The sequence below is a fragment of the Tympanuchus pallidicinctus genome, unplaced genomic scaffold (assembly GCF_026119805.1).
Source record: "Tympanuchus pallidicinctus isolate F22 unplaced genomic scaffold, pur_lepc_1.0 scaffold16, whole genome shotgun sequence".
Classification (NCBI taxonomy): Eukaryota; Metazoa; Chordata; class Aves; order Galliformes; family Phasianidae; genus Tympanuchus; species Tympanuchus pallidicinctus.
The window spans coordinates 34,587,886-34,600,043 of record NW_026294679.1 but is presented as its reverse complement, the minus strand read 5'-3'; the positions used below and the strand labels follow the sequence as shown (position 1 = coordinate 34,600,043).

The 12,158-nt window shown below is 56.7% G+C and overlaps 3 protein-coding genes across 3 annotated transcripts; all 3 read right to left on the bottom strand.

Annotated features, from left to right (window-relative positions):
• Window positions 1-288: 288 nt before the first annotated feature.
• On the bottom strand, window positions 289-989 carry LOC128078061 (beta-keratin-related protein). The gene has a single exon (XM_052677897.1). It carries the CDS (start codon window positions 878-880, stop codon window positions 551-553), a length of 330 nt encoding a protein of 109 aa, XP_052533857.1. The 5' UTR covers window positions 881-989; the 3' UTR covers window positions 289-550.
• A 4,425-nt stretch (window positions 990-5,414) lies between these two features.
• On the bottom strand, window positions 5,415-6,115 carry LOC128078059 (beta-keratin-related protein). The gene has a single exon (XM_052677894.1). It carries the CDS (start codon window positions 6,004-6,006, stop codon window positions 5,677-5,679), a length of 330 nt encoding a protein of 109 aa, XP_052533854.1. The 5' UTR covers window positions 6,007-6,115; the 3' UTR covers window positions 5,415-5,676.
• A 4,425-nt stretch (window positions 6,116-10,540) lies between these two features.
• Window positions 10,541-11,241, bottom strand: LOC128078057 (beta-keratin-related protein). The gene has a single exon (XM_052677892.1). The coding sequence runs from the start codon at window positions 11,130-11,132 to the stop codon at window positions 10,803-10,805; it is 330 nt and encodes a 109-aa protein (XP_052533852.1). The 5' UTR covers window positions 11,133-11,241; the 3' UTR covers window positions 10,541-10,802.
• Between the last annotated feature and the right edge of the window lie 917 nt (window positions 11,242-12,158).

Here is a 12,158-nt window from a genome sequence, read left to right as displayed (position 1 = left end):
CCCTGCAGCAGTTGAAGCAGCCCAGGAACATTCCACAGAACATGCGCTCTCCCTTCACACTTTGCTGCGTGGCTCCTGAGTGGTGCCAGTGAGCAACGATTGTCCTTCCCAGAGAGCTCTCAGCATGAAATGATCTCATCTCCCTTGCGAGGAGTGGACTGCACTGCACTATCAAAGCCCAGCACTGCAGAGTCCCGCAGAGTTTTGCAAGGGGACGAAGTCTGTTGCGCACTGGGCTGTCGGGGGTTGGGGAAGGAGGAAGAATGAAAGGAGACTCGTTTCCAAAGCTGATGCTCAATGCCTTTAATGAGAAAAGGAGAAGAACAAGCGACAGCTGAGAGTTTCAGCAATGCCCTTTGGACATTCTCAGTAAAGCTCAGTGATAGCAGAAGACCAGGGATAGTCAGCAGGGGAAAGAGGGCGGGCGATGAGGAGGAGAAGTTGGTGGGAACTCGGCTCCTCTGCAGACCGTGGCCATGCCCTCAGGGCTGGCTCCAGGGCTGCCTTCAAGGCCCGTGGTGCTCATGCACAGGCAGGTGATCCACGGGCTTTAGCAGAAGAGATTGCCACGTCCCAGAGTCCCACAGAGCCCACGGCCCAGCCCTGACCACCCAAAGCCCCCCAGGCCCAGGGAGCCCCCAGCGCCGATGGGCACACTGCCGGCGCTGAGAGAGCTCCCCACGGCAGCGGACGCTGTGGATCCCACGGCTGTGCTCTGAGGGAAGGAGCTGAGGATTGGGCCCGGCAGCGTCACCACGACCGGTGGGGGCTGGATCGCAACGCTGGAGTCGGCACAACGAAGAACACACGGCTCGTTGCAGCTGTTGGCAAGCGGGGCTGGGCCGCAGGCGGCTGTCTGGCACGGGCTGTAGCACGACATGTCTGGCGGAGGAGGGGGTGACTCTGCAAGATGGAGGCGAGAGAGAGCTGAGGGCTCGAGCTGTCTCTCAGCGTGCTCTGGTGTCACGAGCCAAGAGTTGAAGGCCCTGCCGTGGCTGCTGAGGGTCTGTTTGTGAGTATTTGGGTAGGCTTGGGGTGGGTACTTGTGGGTAGTTTAGGGATGATGCCAGGGAGGGAAGCTCCGCCTGTCACCTGGGTGAAGCTCCTGTGCGGCCTGTCTTGTCCCTCCCCCAGCGTGCCCAGTGCAGGCCCTCTCCAACCCGCGCTTGCTCCCTGACCAAGGGTCCGTGTCCAGCCTGCAAGGACGTTTCCCTCACAACGCACAACCATCATTCTAGTCAGCCTCGAAGGCTGGCCTGGAACGTTCAGCTGTGAGATGAGGCTCCTCATCTCACCACATCCTGAGGTAGGTATGACGAAGAGGATGCCAACTCTTTCAGGGGGGATGAGTTTATCCTTGCTGCTATTGCCTCAGTCGGGGAAAGAAAGATGTTCTACGGTACAACAGAAAAGCATCACTCTCAGCATCAATCTGTGGAGGTCCTGCTCGGGAGCCCTTCTTCCCTGCTGGTGGTTACTTGTTCTTCCAGAGGAAGACCTCAGCTTGTTCCCTCAACAGCTTTTCCCTCTAAAAAGAGCTCTCCTTCTCCTCTGACAGCTCCGCCCTTCTGTCCCCCTCACTCCCCCTGCTTCTTTCAGAAGGAGACAAGTGCGGGCAAAGCGCGACAAGGCTACTGAAGACAGACGCCACCAAGTGCTAAGACGTCTCTGGTGGGACTAGCTCTCCTGAGGAAATTCCAAGCCGTGCTACTAAGGCAAAAGGTGCATCGCTGCCTGAAGGATGGTGGAAGAAGAGGCTGGCCGAGGCTCTGGTTAGAAATTTCTGGCCGCACAGCCAGGGCCTGAAACGGCTTTCAAAGGAACCCTCCAACGCCCCGCTTCAGGTGAAAAAGCCACGCTCCCCAGTTCCCTTCCCCAAATACAGACAGGCATGGTTGACAGTCCCAGACCGCTTGCGGAGGACAAGGCAGGAAAAATGCACACAGCCCCCTCCTTGGGAGGCGTTCTGACCACGAGCAGACAGAAGGCAAAGCGAACGCGGACTTACTGGCTTCACAGAGGAGAGCAAGGCCCAAGCAGGGAATAGAGTAGCTGGGAAACGAGGCACCTATTTATACTGAGCCTGATGGCCCCGAGGGAGCTGAAGTGGCAAAAACACAGAGCGCCTTCAGAAAGGGTAATTTTGGCTTCCCAAGCTCTGCTGGTAGATGAAAGACATTCCTCCTTCACCTGAAATGCTTAGCTCCCTTGTCACGCTGCGTAAGGCTGAAGCGATCTGCTTGATAGCAGTTCTGTTTCTTCCTCAGGCCGATGCTCGTGAGAGGTCTCGTTGCCAGTGCTGGTGAAGACTTGCAGAAGAATCAGGCCGTGCGCAGGTGCGGTACACGTCCTCCCCTTCCCGAAGGGCGTGGCCCCCGCTTGGTAGGACTTTGCGCGTGGAGCACTGCAGAAGGGAACGCACAAGCAAGTGCAAGACGCAGTGATGGGCTGGGCCTGACCCTGAGCAAGAGCGGTGCCGGCAGGCTACGGAGGAGCTCAGAGCACAGGCAAGCGTCTGCAGGAGACTCAGCTGCCCGGCCGAGGGTGGAAGGTGATGTTCAGCCCAGGCCCCTAGTGATCTGGAGAGAAACTTCATGGCGCGTATGCAGGGAGGGAGACATCGAGAGCGTAGCTGGGGTGGGTCAGGCCGCTCCATGGCGAGTCGCTGCTCCCCCCGGCCGTGATGACGCACACGCTTTCCTGACCTGCAAAGGCTTCCAGCTGTTTCCTTTATTCGGGCAAGGTCAGAGTGTTTTCTGTGGGCAGGGCACGGGCTGTGCCTTACCAAACTGGATTTACTCATTTCACGCCTGGGGAGAGGCTGGAGCACCAGGAGGCCGTGATGAAGGAGGGAGGGAGGCTGCTGAGTCATGCCTGGAAGTGGGCCACCACCAAGTGGGTCTGCTTCAGCATTCCCTTGCCAGGCCACATCGGCCTGTGGCCCTTTCCCTAGTTGCTTGTTTTTCCAGCCGTGCACCCAGAGAACCTGGCTTCCTCTCTCTTGGCAGGGGACAGAGAGGCGCAGGTAGTGCCTTGTAATTGCAAGGTGGCCCTAGCAGGCCACCTGCGACTGACCAGGAGGTGCTGAGCCACTGTTAGGAGCTTCTGCTCCACCTCACTCTCAGTCATCCTTCCACACGTTGGCGTCAGGGATACTGAGGGAAAAGAACTGAGACATGCTAAGGGCTCTCGGCACAACCTCACGTCCTCGTTCCTGCAGAAATGCAGCTTTTTGCACCGTGTTGTCACAGCCATTGGCATCTTGCCCGACCACTTGGCAGTGCCTTGAAATGCTCTCATGCTCCTCTTGGTGAAAGAACAGTCAAAGGAGGACGGCAGCAACGGGCCCTGATGCCCGTACTCCTGTCTCCCTCAGAATGTTTAGGCAGGGAGGTGGTTTGAGAGTAGTTGACTTCTGTTGCCATGGTGGGTTGCTCTCCTTCCAAGCAAGTCTTCCCCCTGTATCAGTACCCAATGCTTTGCTGAAGTCCGGCTAAACAACCTCCACAGCCTTTTCCTCGCCCACCCTGCTGGCCTTCTAGGATAGCTGGAGGGAGCTCAGGTTAGTGAAGCAGGAGCTGCCGTGCGTAGAAAGGTGTGCTGACTGGGTGTGACCATTGTGTTGTCCTCGACGTGCCGTGTGATGGCACTCAAGACAATGTGCTCCGTGACCTTCCCTTGTACCAAAGTCAGACGGAAAGCGTGTAACTCATCAGAGAGTCATAGAATCACGTGAGTTGGAAGGGACCTTTTTAAGGGTCACCTAGTCCAAGTCCACTGCAATCAACAGGGACATCCAAAGCTCGATCGGGTGCTCAGAGCCCCGTCCAGCCTGACCTTTATCTGACATTCTTTTACCGTCAGTAGTACGTTTGTTCTCTCTCCTTATGTTCATTGGGTAGACTCTTCCGTCTGCTTCTTTGTGCCAGTTGGGCGGTCGATCACATAGTCCTGTCACAATTTCTGCCACGTTGGTCTTTTGCCTGACTCCTGCGCAGCGACGCTTGGCCCCTTTCATCACTAAGACAACTAAGTTGCATCCAGTCAAGCCGTCCTGTAACGCAGAGGGCTCCCTTGCCTCCTGTGCTTCCCTGCCTGTGTCTGCACTCCGGTCATGAAAGCCATCCCACCACGTCTCGCTGAGGCCTACGATCTCGTAGTCCTGAGCGTGGGCTAAAAATTCCCGTTCCCCCCTGCTTATTTCTCCTGACACGTGCATTTGTAGCCAGGCATTGAAGTTGGCCCCTGAATGAAATGGAGTGGTGTCGCTGCGGCCCAGCGATAGTTGCGGACGTCCATCTCAACACCAAAACCCACTGTTTCGCAGTGAGGGTGGACAAAGAATGGAAAGGATGGCCCCGAGAAGCTGTGGAGTTGTCATCCTCTGAGATACTGAAACCTGACTGCACTACGTCCCCACCGACCAGCTCAAGTGGATCTTGCTTCAGCAGGTGGCTCGGACTTGGCAAGTCTCAACAGGTTCCTTCCAACCTCCACAGTTCTGCTACTCCGTGTTACTTCTGCTACTCTTTCTGCTCTGCTTGGTTAATTTTTCTCCGGCGCAACACACGCACACACAGACACGCAAAACCGACAAACAAACAATCAACATCAACAAAAAAAGACAAAACGAAGCAATCCACAGGCCGTGGGGCTGGGACCAGAAGCACTTTCATGCGCGTCTCTCCCAGGCACCGTTCCTGTTCCAGCCTTGCTCTTGCCTTCTCAACCCATAGGCTTGTGATTGTCCTGGGAAGAGATGGATCACGACGTTACTCGGCTTCCCCCGCGAAAGAGAATTTGCTCCTTTCCAAGTAGCTCTGTCAAGCTCAGGCGTTTCTTCCTTGGACCAATTCTCCTCTTTGTGAAGGAGACGGTAAACGGACTCAGTGTCTTTCTCCCTCCCAAAACGGAGTGCGGGAGATAGCCTGCTTCACGCCTCCCGGCTTTCCGTGTGTGTCACGGGACAGCTGGCTGGGGCCCTTGTGGGGAAGGAGTTGGAAAGCTGGCTGCCTTGTGAATGGGCGGTAGTCCTTGAGCTGACTTTCTGGCTTGTTAGAAAAACGTTTCCTCCCAAAGTCGCCTGAGCCAGCATCGGTTCTTACTAACCCAGGAGGTTCTCACGTCCCTGCAGCAGTTGAAGCAGCCCAGGAACATTCCACAGAACATGCGCTCTCCCTTCACACTTTGCTGCGTGGCTCCTGAGTGGTGCCAGTGAGCAACGATTGTCCTTCCCAGAGAGCTCTCAGCATGAAATGATCTCATCTCCCTTGCGAGGAGTGGACTGCACTGCACTATCAAAGCCCAGCACTGCAGAGTCCCGCAGAGTTTTGCAAGGGGACGAAGTCTGTTGCGCACTGGGCTGTCGGGGGTTGGGGAAGGAGGAAGAATGAAAGGAGACTCGTTTCCAAAGCTGATGCTCAATGCCTTTAATGAGAAAAGGAGAAGAACAAGCGACAGCTGAGAGTTTCAGCAATGCCCTTTGGACATTCTCAGTAAAGCTCAGTGATAGCAGAAGACCAGGGATAGTCAGCAGGGGAAAGAGGGCGGGCGATGAGGAGGAGAAGTTGGTGGGAACTCGGCTCCTCTGCAGACCGTGGCCATGCCCTCAGGGCTGGCTCCAGGGCTGCCTTCAAGGCCCGTGGTGCTCATGCACAGGCAGGTGATCCACGGGCTTTAGCAGAAGAGATTGCCACGTCCCAGAGTCCCACAGAGCCCACGGCCCAGCCCTGACCACCCAAAGCCCCCCAGGCCCAGGGAGCCCCCAGCGCCGATGGGCACACTGCCGGCGCTGAGAGAGCTCCCCACGGCAGCGGACGCTGTGGATCCCACGGCTGTGCTCTGAGGGAAGGAGCTGAGGATTGGGCCCGGCAGCGTCACCACGACCGGTGGGGGCTGGATCGCAACGCTGGAGTCGGCACAACGAAGAACACACGGCTCGTTGCAGCTGTTGGCAAGCGGGGCTGGGCCGCAGGCGGCTGTCTGGCACGGGCTGTAGCACGACATGTCTGGCGGAGGAGGGGGTGACTCTGCAAGATGGAGGCGAGAGAGAGCTGAGGGCTCGAGCTGTCTCTCAGCGTGCTCTGGTGTCACGAGCCAAGAGTTGAAGGCCCTGCCGTGGCTGCTGAGGGTCTGTTTGTGAGTATTTGGGTAGGCTTGGGGTGGGTACTTGTGGGTAGTTTAGGGATGATGCCAGGGAGGGAAGCTCCGCCTGTCACCTGGGTGAAGCTCCTGTGCGGCCTGTCTTGTCCCTCCCCCAGCGTGCCCAGTGCAGGCCCTCTCCAACCCGCGCTTGCTCCCTGACCAAGGGTCCGTGTCCAGCCTGCAAGGACGTTTCCCTCACAACGCACAACCATCATTCTAGTCAGCCTCGAAGGCTGGCCTGGAACGTTCAGCTGTGAGATGAGGCTCCTCATCTCACCACATCCTGAGGTAGGTATGACGAAGAGGATGCCAACTCTTTCAGGGGGGATGAGTTTATCCTTGCTGCTATTGCCTCAGTCGGGGAAAGAAAGATGTTCTACGGTACAACAGAAAAGCATCACTCTCAGCATCAATCTGTGGAGGTCCTGCTCGGGAGCCCTTCTTCCCTGCTGGTGGTTACTTGTTCTTCCAGAGGAAGACCTCAGCTTGTTCCCTCAACAGCTTTTCCCTCTAAAAAGAGCTCTCCTTCTCCTCTGACAGCTCCGCCCTTCTGTCCCCCTCACTCCCCCTGCTTCTTTCAGAAGGAGACAAGTGCGGGCAAAGCGCGACAAGGCTACTGAAGACAGACGCCACCAAGTGCTAAGACGTCTCTGGTGGGACTAGCTCTCCTGAGGAAATTCCAAGCCGTGCTACTAAGGCAAAAGGTGCATCGCTGCCTGAAGGATGGTGGAAGAAGAGGCTGGCCGAGGCTCTGGTTAGAAATTTCTGGCCGCACAGCCAGGGCCTGAAACGGCTTTCAAAGGAACCCTCCAACGCCCCGCTTCAGGTGAAAAAGCCACGCTCCCCAGTTCCCTTCCCCAAATACAGACAGGCATGGTTGACAGTCCCAGACCGCTTGCGGAGGACAAGGCAGGAAAAATGCACACAGCCCCCTCCTTGGGAGGCGTTCTGACCACGAGCAGACAGAAGGCAAAGCGAACGCGGACTTACTGGCTTCACAGAGGAGAGCAAGGCCCAAGCAGGGAATAGAGTAGCTGGGAAACGAGGCACCTATTTATACTGAGCCTGATGGCCCCGAGGGAGCTGAAGTGGCAAAAACACAGAGCGCCTTCAGAAAGGGTAATTTTGGCTTCCCAAGCTCTGCTGGTAGATGAAAGACATTCCTCCTTCACCTGAAATGCTTAGCTCCCTTGTCACGCTGCGTAAGGCTGAAGCGATCTGCTTGATAGCAGTTCTGTTTCTTCCTCAGGCCGATGCTCGTGAGAGGTCTCGTTGCCAGTGCTGGTGAAGACTTGCAGAAGAATCAGGCCGTGCGCAGGTGCGGTACACGTCCTCCCCTTCCCGAAGGGCGTGGCCCCCGCTTGGTAGGACTTTGCGCGTGGAGCACTGCAGAAGGGAACGCACAAGCAAGTGCAAGACGCAGTGATGGGCTGGGCCTGACCCTGAGCAAGAGCGGTGCCGGCAGGCTACGGAGGAGCTCAGAGCACAGGCAAGCGTCTGCAGGAGACTCAGCTGCCCGGCCGAGGGTGGAAGGTGATGTTCAGCCCAGGCCCCTAGTGATCTGGAGAGAAACTTCATGGCGCGTATGCAGGGAGGGAGACATCGAGAGCGTAGCTGGGGTGGGTCAGGCCGCTCCATGGCGAGTCGCTGCTCCCCCCGGCCGTGATGACGCACACGCTTTCCTGACCTGCAAAGGCTTCCAGCTGTTTCCTTTATTCGGGCAAGGTCAGAGTGTTTTCTGTGGGCAGGGCACGGGCTGTGCCTTACCAAACTGGATTTACTCATTTCACGCCTGGGGAGAGGCTGGAGCACCAGGAGGCCGTGATGAAGGAGGGAGGGAGGCTGCTGAGTCATGCCTGGAAGTGGGCCACCACCAAGTGGGTCTGCTTCAGCATTCCCTTGCCAGGCCACATCGGCCTGTGGCCCTTTCCCTAGTTGCTTGTTTTTCCAGCCGTGCACCCAGAGAACCTGGCTTCCTCTCTCTTGGCAGGGGACAGAGAGGCGCAGGTAGTGCCTTGTAATTGCAAGGTGGCCCTAGCAGGCCACCTGCGACTGACCAGGAGGTGCTGAGCCACTGTTAGGAGCTTCTGCTCCACCTCACTCTCAGTCATCCTTCCACACGTTGGCGTCAGGGATACTGAGGGAAAAGAACTGAGACATGCTAAGGGCTCTCGGCACAACCTCACGTCCTCGTTCCTGCAGAAATGCAGCTTTTTGCACCGTGTTGTCACAGCCATTGGCATCTTGCCCGACCACTTGGCAGTGCCTTGAAATGCTCTCATGCTCCTCTTGGTGAAAGAACAGTCAAAGGAGGACGGCAGCAACGGGCCCTGATGCCCGTACTCCTGTCTCCCTCAGAATGTTTAGGCAGGGAGGTGGTTTGAGAGTAGTTGACTTCTGTTGCCATGGTGGGTTGCTCTCCTTCCAAGCAAGTCTTCCCCCTGTATCAGTACCCAATGCTTTGCTGAAGTCCGGCTAAACAACCTCCACAGCCTTTTCCTCGCCCACCCTGCTGGCCTTCTAGGATAGCTGGAGGGAGCTCAGGTTAGTGAAGCAGGAGCTGCCGTGCGTAGAAAGGTGTGCTGACTGGGTGTGACCATTGTGTTGTCCTCGACGTGCCGTGTGATGGCACTCAAGACAATGTGCTCCGTGACCTTCCCTTGTACCAAAGTCAGACGGAAAGCGTGTAACTCATCAGAGAGTCATAGAATCACGTGAGTTGGAAGGGACCTTTTTAAGGGTCACCTAGTCCAAGTCCACTGCAATCAACAGGGACATCCAAAGCTCGATCGGGTGCTCAGAGCCCCGTCCAGCCTGACCTTTATCTGACATTCTTTTACCGTCAGTAGTACGTTTGTTCTCTCTCCTTATGTTCATTGGGTAGACTCTTCCGTCTGCTTCTTTGTGCCAGTTGGGCGGTCGATCACATAGTCCTGTCACAATTTCTGCCACGTTGGTCTTTTGCCTGACTCCTGCGCAGCGACGCTTGGCCCCTTTCATCACTAAGACAACTAAGTTGCATCCAGTCAAGCCGTCCTGTAACGCAGAGGGCTCCCTTGCCTCCTGTGCTTCCCTGCCTGTGTCTGCACTCCGGTCATGAAAGCCATCCCACCACGTCTCGCTGAGGCCTACGATCTCGTAGTCCTGAGCGTGGGCTAAAAATTCCCGTTCCCCCCTGCTTATTTCTCCTGACACGTGCATTTGTAGCGAGGCATTGAAGTTGGCCCCTGAATGAAATGGAGTGGTGTCGCTGCGGCCCAGCGATAGTTGCGGACGTCCATCTCAACACCAAAACCCACTGTTTCGCAGTGAGGGTGGACAAAGAATGGAAAGGATGGCCCCGAGAAGCTGTGGAGTTGTCATCCTCTGAGATACTGAAACCTGACTGCACTACGTCCCCACCGACCAGCTCAAGTGGATCTTGCTTCAGCAGGTGGCTCGGACTTGGCAAGTCTCAACAGGTTCCTTCCAACCTCCACAGTTCTGCTACTCCGTGTTACTTCTGCTACTCTTTCTGCTCTGCTTGGTTAATTTTTCTCCGGCGCAACACACGCACACACAGACACGCAAAACCGACAAACAAACAATCAACATCAACAAAAAAAGACAAAACGAAGCAATCCACAGGCCGTGGGGCTGGGACCAGAAGCACTTTCATGCGCGTCTCTCCCAGGCACCGTTCCTGTTCCAGCCTTGCTCTTGCCTTCTCAACCCATAGGCTTGTGATTGTCCTGGGAAGAGATGGATCACGACGTTACTCGGCTTCCCCCGCGAAAGAGAATTTGCTCCTTTCCAAGTAGCTCTGTCAAGCTCAGGCGTTTCTTCCTTGGACCAATTCTCCTCTTTGTGAAGGAGACGGTAAACGGACTCAGTGTCTTTCTCCCTCCCAAAACGGAGTGCGGGAGATAGCCTGCTTCACGCCTCCCGGCTTTCCGTGTGTGTCACGGGACAGCTGGCTGGGGCCCTTGTGGGGAAGGAGTTGGAAAGCTGGCTGCCTTGTGAATGGGCGGTAGTCCTTGAGCTGACTTTCTGGCTTGTTAGAAAAACGTTTCCTCCCAAAGTCGCCTGAGCCAGCATCGGTTCTTACTAACCCAGGAGGTTCTCACGTCCCTGCAGCAGTTGAAGCAGCCCAGGAACATTCCACAGAACATGCGCTCTCCCTTCACACTTTGCTGCGTGGCTCCTGAGTGGTGCCAGTGAGCAACGATTGTCCTTCCCAGAGAGCTCTCAGCATGAAATGATCTCATCTCCCTTGCGAGGAGTGGACTGCACTGCACTATCAAAGCCCAGCACTGCAGAGTCCCGCAGAGTTTTGCAAGGGGACGAAGTCTGTTGCGCACTGGGCTGTCGGGGGTTGGGGAAGGAGGAAGAATGAAAGGAGACTCGTTTCCAAAGCTGATGCTCAATGCCTTTAATGAGAAAAGGAGAAGAACAAGCGACAGCTGAGAGTTTCAGCAATGCCCTTTGGACATTCTCAGTAAAGCTCAGTGATAGCAGAAGACCAGGGATAGTCAGCAGGGGAAAGAGGGCGGGCGATGAGGAGGAGAAGTTGGTGGGAACTCGGCTCCTCTGCAGACCGTGGCCATGCCCTCAGGGCTGGCTCCAGGGCTGCCTTCAAGGCCCGTGGTGCTCATGCACAGGCAGGTGATCCACGGGCTTTAGCAGAAGAGATTGCCACGTCCCAGAGTCCCACAGAGCCCACGGCCCAGCCCTGACCACCCAAAGCCCCCCAGGCCCAGGGAGCCCCCAGCGCCGATGGGCACACTGCCGGCGCTGAGAGAGCTCCCCACGGCAGCGGACGCTGTGGATCCCACGGCTGTGCTCTGAGGGAAGGAGCTGAGGATTGGGCCCGGCAGCGTCACCACGACCGGTGGGGGCTGGATCGCAACGCTGGAGTCGGCACAACGAAGAACACACGGCTCGTTGCAGCTGTTGGCAAGCGGGGCTGGGCCGCAGGCGGCTGTCTGGCACGGGCTGTAGCACGACATGTCTGGCGGAGGAGGGGGTGACTCTGCAAGATGGAGGCGAGAGAGAGCTGAGGGCTCGAGCTGTCTCTCAGCGTGCTCTGGTGTCACGAGCCAAGAGTTGAAGGCCCTGCCGTGGCTGCTGAGGGTCTGTTTGTGAGTATTTGGGTAGGCTTGGGGTGGGTACTTGTGGGTAGTTTAGGGATGATGCCAGGGAGGGAAGCTCCGCCTGTCACCTGGGTGAAGCTCCTGTGCGGCCTGTCTTGTCCCTCCCCCAGCGTGCCCAGTGCAGGCCCTCTCCAACCCGCGCTTGCTCCCTGACCAAGGGTCCGTGTCCAGCCTGCAAGGACGTTTCCCTCACAACGCACAACCATCATTCTAGTCAGCCTCGAAGGCTGGCCTGGAACGTTCAGCTGTGAGATGAGGCTCCTCATCTCACCACATCCTGAGGTAGGTATGACGAAGAGGATGCCAACTCTTTCAGGGGGGATGAGTTTATCCTTGCTGCTATTGCCTCAGTCGGGGAAAGAAAGATGTTCTACGGTACAACAGAAAAGCATCACTCTCAGCATCAATCTGTGGAGGTCCTGCTCGGGAGCCCTTCTTCCCTGCTGGTGGTTACTTGTTCTTCCAGAGGAAGACCTCAGCTTGTTCCCTCAACAGCTTTTCCCTCTAAAAAGAGCTCTCCTTCTCCTCTGACAGCTCCGCCCTTCTGTCCCCCTCACTCCCCCTGCTTCTTTCAGAAGGAGACAAGTGCGGGCAAAGCGCGACAAGGCTACTGAAGACAGACGCCACCAAGTGCTAAGACGTCTCTGGTGGGACTAGCTCTCCTGAGGAAATTCCAAGCCGTGCTACTAAGGCAAAAGGTGCATCGCTGCCTGAAGGATGGTGGAAGAAGAGGCTGGCCGAGGCTCTGGTTAGAAATTTCTGGCCGCACAGCCAGGGCCTGAAACGGCTTTCAAAGGAACCCTCCAACGCCCCGCTTCAGGTGAAAAAGCCACGCTCCCCAGTTCCCTTCCCCAAATACAGACAGGCATGGTTGACAGTCCC